Here is an 11,465-nt window from a genome sequence, read left to right on the forward strand (position 1 = left end):
ACAATTATGGGGGGAAATTATATACATATTGTACAATAGTTCTGAAAAGACTGTATTTAACAATGTAAAACAATTTACAACATGCATCACAACTTGTAATCTAATTTAATTGAATATTCTGGATGATGGCATCAGTGCTGTATGTTCAGATTCTAATCTTTGTCTTTATGAACAGTTCACATGAAACCTGCAGCTGTGACACTCATGACTAATGTATTTTTTAGAAAACATCTTATTACTGCTAAGTCAACAAATTAAACAAAATATCCAGTAACTTTTTTCCTGATGTCCTTGTCATTTATTGATAACTGTATGAAGTGCTCACTAAGGCTTCTTCTTGGGTTTATTTGTCTTGCTCTTTACTCTCTTAACCAACAGTGATAATTCATGGTCTTTGTTCTTCTCTGAGTTTGTATTCTGCCTCTTGGCTTCAGGCTGAGAAGGAAACAATTATTATGATTTATCAACATCAACATAAACTTCAAAGATAACATTTATATCAAATACATAGTGTAACTGTGAAATAAAAAATGGGTAGAATTTACAGTTTTACATAATTAATAACTAAATTTGATCCTTTTGGGGGCCAAAGCTACTCACTGTTCTCAACATGACTACTGAGGCAGTGTCTTGTGTGCGTAATTGACACCTGTTCCCTAATGGTCATGCTGGTTCACAAGTGAATAACAGAAAAATAGGAAAAAATGGCATTTGAAATATTCAAAAATCCATTAACAAAGGAGAAGGAAGTGATATGAGTTAATGATTAGGAGAAAGTCTTAACAGCAGTATAATCCTTACCAAGTGAACTATTCTGTTAATTTTGACCAATCCCATTCAATCAACCAATTACTGCACTAGTTACCCATCATAACAAAACCGGAGACTGGGTCCAAATCATGCAACACTTACAACATTCTCAAAAGACTGTGCCATCCTCTTCTGCTGCACGGTACTGATGAGGTTATCCATAGCTTTGGTGCGCTTGAATTGTGGATGTGAAGGGTCAATGTTATACTCTCCTGAAGTAAGCAGTGGGACAAATCTTGGATCAGCGATATTAACCTGAAAATACCCACATGTTTTAATACACATAATATACATCAAACAACAGATCACCAATGTACAGTTCATGAGTCTTACTAATGATCCTTGAACCACATAAACACACAACATTGATTTATCTATGGTAACATCAACACAGCCAGACAGTTGTTATAAATAAAAGATCTTCCCAATTCACACCAGAAGGTTCAATGTCCCTCAGCTAAGACATCCACAATACAATACATATCACCCTATCTTGCTTACAGAAGAAAATGATTGAGTACCTGCAGTGAAACCTCTATTTAATGAACTAGATAGAGAGGAAAGTCCATTATATCAAGGGTTCATTGGATGTGAAACTCCCCAGCTCAATGAATACATGGAAAGAGAAGTACATTAAATGGAGGTTTCACTTTACATAAACTTTGCTTCAAGGGAAAAAATTGGATAGTAATTACGTGGGAAAAAGTTAATAAATTAAAAAATTATACTGGGTACCTGAAAACCTTTATGCTTCTTACCTTAAAATCATCTATAGCAGCTTGTTGTTCCTGTGGCTTTAATTGCTGTTTCTTCTGTGCCTTGTTTTGTCTTCTCTTCTTCTTCTTCTCTTTATTTGTCTCTATAATTTCTCTCATACTGAAGTGCTTCTTGTTTTCGGCATCTTCATCCATAAGCAGAAGCTCTAGATCTCCCTGTGGAAGTGAAATGTGGAATAACTTACCTAAAATACTTCATCAAAACTAGAAAGGGTCTTAAGAGCTTAATACAGCATATTACTAATTGTTCATGAATTCTACACACACACACACACACATCAAACATCAGCTTACAAATATATAACCATTCAAGTTCAGTTTTGGGAAATTGGCAATACATGTATTAGGTCTATATGCCAAGGTATTCCATATGATTGTCTTTTTTCATTCAACTGTAAGAGGACTCGCCTGAACTTAGCACCAAACTGAGGTATAATACTTAACACACTCCAGCTTACTAGTGCCCCCCCTCCCCTCCCCCCCCCTCACTCACACTCTCCTCTCCTGTTCTGACTGTGTATTCATCCTTTAATTGTATTGTACTCCTATTCCATTGCTAACTAAATATATAGAGTAATGGGAAGATTAACTTATGCCCGATGTGCCCACAAGTGAAACATGGCATACACACAACAGGAATACTTTATGCCTGTTTCCCTATGCTCATTAAAAACATCCACCAATGAAACTGCCTTCTCCAAATATGTTTCGACATTCACACACAGCATCATCATCATCAGTGTCATCATCATCATCCTCAACGTTTCATGGCCACTTTCCACACTTCAAACCTCACTGGAATATTTCAATACAAGCTAAACAGAATAATTCTAGAAAAAAATATCACATTCACCTGCTCGTTGCCTTCCTTCCCTTGAGTTTCATCTGAATCTTTCTTAGTTTTCTTTTTCTTGGAACTACTACTACTACTTGCATCCATTTTCTTCAGCTCGTCAGCAAAGAAAGGGTCATTGTACAAATCACCAACACCTTCTGGAAGTTCATCATCTGATATAACACCTTTTGATTCACTTTCTTCTTCACTACTAGAATTGACATTCTCATTTTCTTCCTTTTTCTTCTTTTTTCTTTCTTTTCTCTTAGTTTTTCTCTTCTCCAGGTATTTTTCAAAAGGATTGAGTTGTTCCTTTGTTTTTGATTCTTTTACCACTGGTTCTTCCTCCTCATCAGTGTCTTCTTTCAATTGGAAAGTTTCTTCCATATCAATATCTTTCTCTTTCTTTCTTTTGTCCTTCTCATCTATCTCACTTATTAATGCTCTGAACTTGGCTATTCGGGAAGCTTTGGTGGCTTCATCATCGCTGTCATCATCTTCCTCCTCGTCTAGACTATCCTCATTTTCCTCTTCACTGCTTGATGCCAAGAAGCCCTGAAATGACAAAGTATTTGTTCAACCATGTTGTTTTTACTCAAAATGTATTTCTGTACTGTTTACAGTATATATTGTATATGTGATGAATTCCCAATAAAATTATTAACTCAATCTACTTGAAATTATTTAATTGTGCAAAAACAGGAATAATTATAAAAAAAAACATGTTAATTAAGGATATAGTTTGGCAAAAATGGTAAACAAATTTTAAAGCCGAGGACCCAAACCTTTTTCCCCATGACCTCTAAGTTTGTGCTTTACAGATTTGCATATCACAGATATTTTCAAGAATGTATCCCCCAGTGAATGGCAAGGACCTGCTATATTTCAGCAAGCTTGTATTAAGAAGTGGCAGATAAGATATCCTTGCTTGCAGATCTAAAAAAAAGTTCAATGGTTGACCATCTCACCTCTACAGCAATCATTCAGGTTTGTATAAAGTAAGTGGGAAGAATGAAGCTGTAGTGTACAATGTGTAAATTCTGCTGTATTTTGTTGAATGTGAATATCTACCTTGACAAAGTATTTAATTTTTTACAGTAAAAAAAAGTTGTAATAATTTTTTCAAGTAAATAAATCTAATATAATTCAGTTTCAACACACTTTTGTAATGAAATTTGAAGTTATTTGAGGGATTACTGTTCCTCTCACTGCTCTCTGTATCTCCAACTCTGACTAAAGAAAAATCCAAATATGCAATACTGTACAGTACTTGTATATAAAGGACATAATACTTACAATAAAAAAAAATTAATATGAGGCATCTGCTGTGTGTTCTTAGTTGTTGTTTCACCACCTTGTTGCTTTGTACATCATCTCACACTATTCTACCATTTCCTTCCTTTCTTAAGAATTGTTTCCCTCAATCTAGCACATATAAAAAGTGGGAGAGAAGGACAGATAATATCCTTCACTTAAATAAATACTGTACAGGTGTGGAATTTAAAACTTGAAGGTTACATTAACTAACCTTCAAACAACCATCATCTAAATCTCCTCCTTTCATTGCTTTACTCATGGCATTTGAGAGAATTTTCTGTCGTTCAGGGTCAGTCTCATCCCAGGTCAAGATGGGTCGGGAGTCATGTAGAGCTGTTGTTGTAAAATTCTTGACTTCGTATGTCTTGGGAACCATTTCACAGACATCATGTGGCATCTGTAACCCGAGTTGAGAAGAGAGCTGCAGTGTTTATTGTAAGTACAGTAGACAAAAAATATGAATGATCAGATAAACTGGTCTTGAACTTGACAAAACAGGAAAAAATTAATACTGTACATAAATAAATAAAAATATAAACTTAAAGCAAACTAAGTGATTTTAAAATTATCTAAGAATAAAGATTTATGTTTCAGGATAAGGCACAGGTAATATGACTTAACTAAAAGAAAACCTGTAAATCTTGTTTGTTTTTTCCTGTCAAAACTTCTTTATCCTTGCTATTTTCTGAAGAAACTTGACATAACAAAGAAAATTTTAAACTATACTTTTGATGTGCCATTCATCAAGGAATCTAATGCAACAAGTCCTGTCCCTCTAAAATATTTCATCCAAGTTAAGAGGCATTCAGTATACTGGCCCTCTCAGCTCCCTCTGATCTTCATTATATCTCCTACTACCACTTTAGGGGACACACAGGCTACACCATCTTGGAACAAATCCTGTCCATGTGCTGCTGTCCAACACCACATCTGTATTAGGTTAACAAGACCAACCATCCTGCTGTAGTTTCCTTCTCTTTTTTGTAATGAAAGCTTTTGTTAAATGACCTATCCCCCAATGTTACCAAATAAAATCTCTTTCCATTGTGTATTTTCAGTTTTGGCTGGTAATTTCTCTCAATAAACCATTAATATTTATTATTATCAATGTTAAACCTATCCCCACATACCTCATCAAAAGTCATATCTGAAGGAATATATCTCAGATCAAGAAGAATTCCAGCTCCCTCATATGGCTTTCGATCACACTCTTGATAGAGAACTTTGGCAGTGTCAATAGAGTTGCACTCAACCACCGCATAGAAATAACGAAGACGATTACGTTGATATCGTCTCAGAGCCTCATAGTGCGTCTTGGTTGCTCCAGCATTTTCATCTAGTCTACCTGTTATTAATAAAAGTACAGTATTCAGTACAGGTTTATCAACTTAACATGTTCTTATCTACAGCAAAAAAAAATAATAAATAAAAATCCTACAAATTATTATTAATGTTCAATCAATAGCTTCATTCAACCATTAACACCTGGCAATGAAGAAAGACTACTATAAGAATTATTGCATTAAATAAAGAAAGTGCTATAACGAATCTAATTGGTTCTAGAACCATGTTCGTTATAGCATTCGTTCGTTATAGGATTAATACGTTCCAGGCCCCCAAATACAACCACTTAACACTGAAAAATATAATATAAAATTGTAAAAATTGTAAAAAAGTGCATAAATATGCATCTAAACTCCTCAAATAAAGAATATCATTAATACTTGTAATAAAAAACAATTAGTAAAAAAAAAAAAAAAAATACTGTTCGTTGTAGGAGTTTCGTTCATTATAGCATTCTCAATTTTATAGGTAAAACCGTGCATATACTGCACTGGTGATAACGTTACATTATTTTATCTAAACAGGCTATTGTTGAAGGAGAACATTTCCCAGTTAAACACAGGCCTTAAATCTGGTATAAAGTCAGAAAATATTGATTATCAATGTCAAAATAGATAATCACGGGTGCAGATGGTTACAACTTAAAGATCAAGTACAGTTCAGTATGTCAAGTCAATCATATAATATTCTAAAACTAATCAAGAAAAAAAATATACCCTACTATACATATTAACATAATACTTTTAACATGGTTCACTTGTGTCAGATATATGAACAACTTTACCTTTTTCAAGTTTATCAAGATCTACCAGGTTGAGGTCAGTATCCTTCGTCCCGCTACTAGGTACAGACTTCAGCTCCTGTGGTCCAGTCAGATTCTCCTCCACCATACGTTGCTTGCCGTACTCAGAGGGGTATATAGTAACTCTCTTGATGGATCCCCCCCTTGGACAGAAGGAAGAAAACAACACCATAATATCTGCTGCTTTAATGCGGTCCCAGTCAAGGTTACAAACGGCAATACGAGATGTTTCCTGAAATTGGAGATGATTTGTAAGGGCTTGTAATTCTCAGACATTCATTAGTCATTTAAATCACGTTTACTTACAGGTCACTTTGAGGTGCTTTGTCAGAATCAATGTACAGTACAGTATTAATTATCAAATGTCTTTCATTCTATATCTCCTAATTCTTTTCTTTTAGAGTATCAGGAGTAAATCTATACTTTTATACTGATCTTCTAAACATAATCTTCTATAGTGGACGTGGAAATAACACCACTTCTGGATATATTGTCATGAAGTCAACTTATCCATAAAACTCCTCTATTATTTTTTTTAGTACAAATTTATAATTATCTAACCCAAACAAAAGATACCAGACAGACAGACAGACAGACAGACAGACAGAGAGAGATGTATAGATAGATATTAGAAAGATAGACAGGTAGATAGATATGACAGAAATATATTTAGATAGATAAATAGATAGACAAATATATAAATGGATATACTGTATAGATAAATAAACAGATAGATAGATAGATAGATAGATAGATAGATAGATAGATAGATAGATAGATAGATAGACAGACAGACAGATAAACAAATAAAATATAAATCTACTCACTTCCACGTCACGATCATCATTATCCCACACGGCATCTTGGTCTAACTCTCCCCACTCAAACTCTTCGGTGTAGTCGTCTTCATCAGTTGTGGTGGAGTCGTCGTCCGAGGAGTCGTCTGAGAACAGCACCTCGCCTCTCGCATAGTCTAGGTTCAGGTCCTGCAGTCGTCTCCGCACTTCACGTGGTATTTCACTCCTTTCTTTTGCTTCTCTCTCTTTCCTGTTTTCTGTGAGATGGTTGTGTAACTATAAGTTCTGTAGCTTTGGAAGTTTAAGTTAGGTTAGGTTAGATTAGGTTAGGTCAAGTTAGGTTAGGTTTGGAAGTTTCATTATCTTTACTACTGGATATAAAACTCATTCCAGACACTTGTACATTCAGAAGACAATTCACAAAAATTCATCAGTCAGAACATGACATTAACACCTCATGCCTCTCCATACTGGGCTGAAAAACAAGATCTCACTATCGACAGTAAAAAAAAACAATTGTATATAAAGGATTTTTTATGACATTTTAGTAACTATAAAAAAAATGAGCATTAATCACCATGTTTAGTATTAACTCTCAGTATGAAGTCTAGGAAAACTTTAAACTATATATATTCAAAACTCTCAACACAATACAAAGTTCCTCTACCCTCATTAAGCAAGTTGTCCTCTTCTATCTGATTTTGGTCTGATGTCACCCCCTTTCTTTCTTCTGCTGGAGTGGGTATGTCTTCCCCATTTTCTTCATTCTGTTCATCTTCATCTACCACCACCTTGTCATCACTGTCCTCTTCTTCGCCTACTTCATCATCTACATCATCATCATTATCATCCTCTTGTACATTTTCATCTACTTTGTCATCATCATCATCATCATTTGAATCTTTTTCTTCATCTTCATCAGCCTCGTCACTTGAGTCTTCATCGGAGGACATGTGGTAAAATTTGAGTAGGTCTTCTTTAGTGGAATAGTTACCCTTCCTGCCACGTGGATCCATGGTGGATTTTTCATAGAATTTCTCATCCTGTCCAAGTTTAAGCAAATATTAGTAAGTACGCTTCCTTTGTAGTTATCACAGAATTATTTATTTTTTCTAATTTAAACCTTAAGTAGAGGCCATTATCAGCTGAAGTTAGCTGTAGGGACGTCCATCATGAGTAAATGTTTCATGTCCCTTGCATTACATTTTTTCACATCCATAAAGAGGTGGAGTTGGGAATTCACAGCTGCCAGATAAGGGTTAAATAAGTAACAGTGATCCTATATAGATGAATAAATGATGTGTAATCAGACTACTGCAAAGAGGGACTAATAATGATGTCTATTAACCGATACAGATGGAATAAACTGTCTGTCTATAGAGTGAAACAGATACAGATTTAACTTACTATCTATCAACAAACTGATAAGCAGACATGAATATATCCCCTTGGACCTTTTCAGTTAGGGAACCAGAATGAATTCAAATTACATTGATATTGTCATAAGAGAAACACTGAATTAAGATTTACAATTTAAACCAGAAAATGTGTTTGTTTGTATACTCACTGTCAGTACGGAATGGAAACGGCTGTCAAGTTTGATTTTGCGCTCCTCCTTGGGTACATGTCTAAGCTTCCGGTCAGAAGATATATGGGCAAATCTTGGGTCGGAGAGAATCTGATCCATGTCACTCTTGATATTTGAACCCTTTCTGTACTTCTTGTCTTTCTGCTTCTTTTTTGACATCTGTTACAGGTATAACTTTAACATTAGAATTCTTGTTACCACCATCGAAAATTCACACCCGATATCATGAAAACAGGAATAACCCAGGACATGTGTTAGTGGGTGTGTGTTAAACCAAAATTTGTCAATGGAAGTAATCTTATAATTTTGAATAATTTAAAACATGTTATGGATCATTACTACCCAAAGATTGTACATTTCTTTTATCAAGGTCACACTACCTAACTAACTAACCAAGGAACTGTTCAGTACATGGACTTTGCAACAATTATTGAAAAACATGTGACACTCATCCTGCCTGTATTGATTAATTTAAAGATCTAACACTTCAGTAAATTCTGTACAGGTACTTACTGGTTGAGTCTCTAATTCCTTGTCCGTCATCTTTGTCACTTTCTAGTTGCACGAGGCTGTCTGACACTGGTACCTTTGTGACGGAATAAAACAGAATAAATGGGGATAATATTCTCATGTCCGGTAAATCGTAAAATTATACAAGGCTTCGATCTTTTGACAAGAAAATAGATCAATTAAGCCCCCACAAAAAACAAAAAGTCTGGAATGACAGGATGACTTCTTCCAGAACTGGTGGATGCCTTAGATTATTATTTATTGTATTATCTATAATTATGTAAACTCTATGTTATGCAGTAAATACAATCCAACAGAAACCACTAAGGAATTCTTGTCCGAGCTGTATGTATCATATTCACTCTTAACAAACACATAGTTAAACCCCAAACAAGAAACTTCCGTCAATACAACGAACCAGTAAAGGTGGAAAAGATACTTACAGTACTACCAGAAGGACTTCATGGAATGGCACCAAATGTTCAGGAGATGTTGTGTGGGTGATACTGAGTACAGTAATAAAATCCAAGTGACAATATTGTAGTATTTTTTCTTTTAGCCAATTTCTTGATCATATAGTACTTGTTAGTGGGCAGGGCATAAGAGAAAGAGGAAATAATGGGGTAAAAACACTGTGAACACTGATCATATGGCAGTAATTTCACATCTCTACGTCCTTGTTGGAAGAAAAAAAATTTTACCGTAATTTTGGCACCATCGGATCTACCGTGGCGACCATGTTTTGGTTCACGTTGGCTGTTATGCGGAAACATTCACGGTCTTTATTTACACGTTGGGAAATGAACGACGATCTCATTGGGCGTATTTATGATTTTTGTTGGATTGCATGTGTTAATAATTTTTTCGAGTGATGCTGTTTGGATGACGGTAAGGTTAGGAAGTTAGGTGAGGTGAGGTTAGGTAAGGTAGGTGAGGCAGGTTAGGTAGGTGAGGTAGGTTAGGTAGGTGAGGTAGGTCAGATAGGGTTAGGTCAGTTTCTAATAAGTTCTGTGCACTCTCACTTCCATTTTCATGTTCATCATCAAGGCAAGAGTATCTCCAGAAAATCTGGTTCAACTTTGCAAGTTATTTCGGTAAATTTTTACTTTAGGCCACGAGTCCTTTGGGGTTGACCAATATGTTTTTCCAGTGTACTTTGGTGTGTTTTAAATGAATCTGACCTTCCAAAACTTGTAGTTCATAGAGATTGTGTTTATACAGGTTAGGTTAGGTAGATTTTTCTCAGTCTTGCACAATGTCAGCAACGGCACTCGTAATTTACACACGTTTTAAGTTTACATAAATGACTTTGAATTTACCTTAAAACAAAAAGACCATGAATGCCTTCACCATACTGAAGAAAAAACCTCACTAAACTATATCAGTACTCAGAGGTATACTTCTACTTAAATTCAGACATAATTCATTAAGAAAACTGTAAAGTAGTTTTGTCGTTGTTCTCAGCAGTTTTGGGCCATAGTATATAAAGCACCTTAAAAAAAATGGAAAACAAACCCTTAATTAGACAGCGGAGCCTCCGTGTTAACTGAAAATTAAAGGTTACTATGGAGTACGAAGTTGTGAATATTTACCTTATTAAATACCGCTGTTGATTCCTTTATGTTGACCTTTTGTGTTTAATTAAGGAGCAGCAGCACTAACACGCCTGACCCCACGTGTGACCTGGCCAACTGTTCCTTTACTGCAGGAATATAAATCGAATTGGTTTTACTTGCGAAAGTTTTATGCTCCTGTACGATGAACAAATTATCATTTCTATAAGTTCAGTTTGTATTTATTAATATTTTAATTACAAATTACCAAATTTTATGTATGATAAAATATAAAAATTTGCCTAAGCCATATACAATATAACCATTGAGACACATTGTTTACATGTACGTTATGGTAAATATCATTTCTATATTATATATATATAAACCTTTTTAAATGAACCCTTATCATTGTGATTATGTTATTAATGGTGAAAGTTTATGAAATATTTAAATACATAAAATTTTAACAATACGCAGATGGAAATATTTCACTTACTAGTTTGCTCTTATCAACAATATGCTAACTTTATTTTCAGGAATTATCAACAATAGGATTATGTTGTTAGAATTTATATGCTTAATGGTATTGTATAACATTAAGGCAGAGTATAATAGAAATACCAATACAGTGGATGTGTTTTCTTTAGCATTATATTGCGCATTTAATAAACGCAATTTCTTGTTAAGTAATTAGATAATTAAATATTGTTTTCATTTTTGTTATAAAAACAATTAAAACATAATTATCCTTCCTTCAAATGGAGATAATTAAATAATCAGATCATATTCAATACAACAGTTGCTTCTGTTAACGGCGCCGCTGGTGTAGTGGTATCATGCAAGATTCCCATTCTTGCGACCCGGGTTCGATTCCCGGGCGGCGCATTCGTTTTTAAAAGTTTATTGTGTTATTAAGAAGAAAGTTTTGTCTCATGTATTCACTGCGATTAAAAAAGAATATATAATACATTGTATTTTCAAAACAATTGAACAAAAGTCTCATATATATACAGATTCATAGTGGGAAACAAACAAATATCTTGAGCATTCATTGGTTGAATTAATTTACTGTTTATTATCATTTGCAAGCATATATTGTATTGTTTTCTTGCACCCATGATGATTTTTAT

The 11,465-nt window shown here is 34.5% G+C and overlaps 1 protein-coding gene and 1 non-coding gene across 2 annotated transcripts; one reads left to right on the forward strand and one right to left on the reverse strand.

The window, feature by feature from the left end:
* Nucleotides 1-28: 28 nt before the first annotated feature.
* Nucleotides 29-10,502, reverse strand: LOC121861703 (pre-rRNA-processing protein ESF1-like). The gene is made up of 12 exons (XM_042359605.1): nucleotides 10,372-10,502; nucleotides 8,783-8,855; nucleotides 8,249-8,428; nucleotides 7,349-7,724; nucleotides 6,712-6,938; nucleotides 5,867-6,116; nucleotides 4,869-5,083; nucleotides 3,950-4,135; nucleotides 2,440-2,976; nucleotides 1,569-1,742; nucleotides 913-1,065; nucleotides 29-435 (listed from the first exon to the last, which is right to left on the reverse strand). The coding sequence occupies exons 2-12, from the start codon at nucleotides 8,810-8,812 to the stop codon at nucleotides 325-327; spliced, it is 2,439 nt and encodes an 812-aa protein (XP_042215539.1). The 5' UTR covers nucleotides 8,813-8,855; nucleotides 10,372-10,502; the 3' UTR covers nucleotides 29-324.
* Nucleotides 10,503-11,149: 647 nt separating this feature from the next.
* Trnag-ccc lies at nucleotides 11,150-11,220 on the forward strand. The gene has a single exon. It is a non-coding gene; the product is annotated as a tRNA-Gly (tRNA).
* Nucleotides 11,221-11,465: the final 245 nt, after the last annotated feature.

Source organism: Homarus americanus, unplaced genomic scaffold, assembly GCF_018991925.1.
Source record: "Homarus americanus isolate GMGI-L3 unplaced genomic scaffold, GMGI_Hamer_2.0 scaffold43243, whole genome shotgun sequence".
NCBI classification, from domain to species: domain Eukaryota; kingdom Metazoa; phylum Arthropoda; class Malacostraca; order Decapoda; family Nephropidae; genus Homarus; species Homarus americanus.

Coding starts and splice junctions, on each gene's coding strand:
- LOC121861703 (XM_042359605.1), bottom strand. CDS start 8,812: ATGACGGACAAGGAATTAGAGACTCAACCA. Junction 7,725..8,248: donor GTTTCCATTCCGTACTGACA/GTGAGTATACAA, acceptor AAACTTGGACAG/GATGAGAAATTCTATGAAAA. Junction 6,939..7,348: donor GGACAACTTGCTTAATGAGG/GTAGAGGAACTT, acceptor ACCATCTCACAG/AAAACAGGAAAGAGAGAGAA.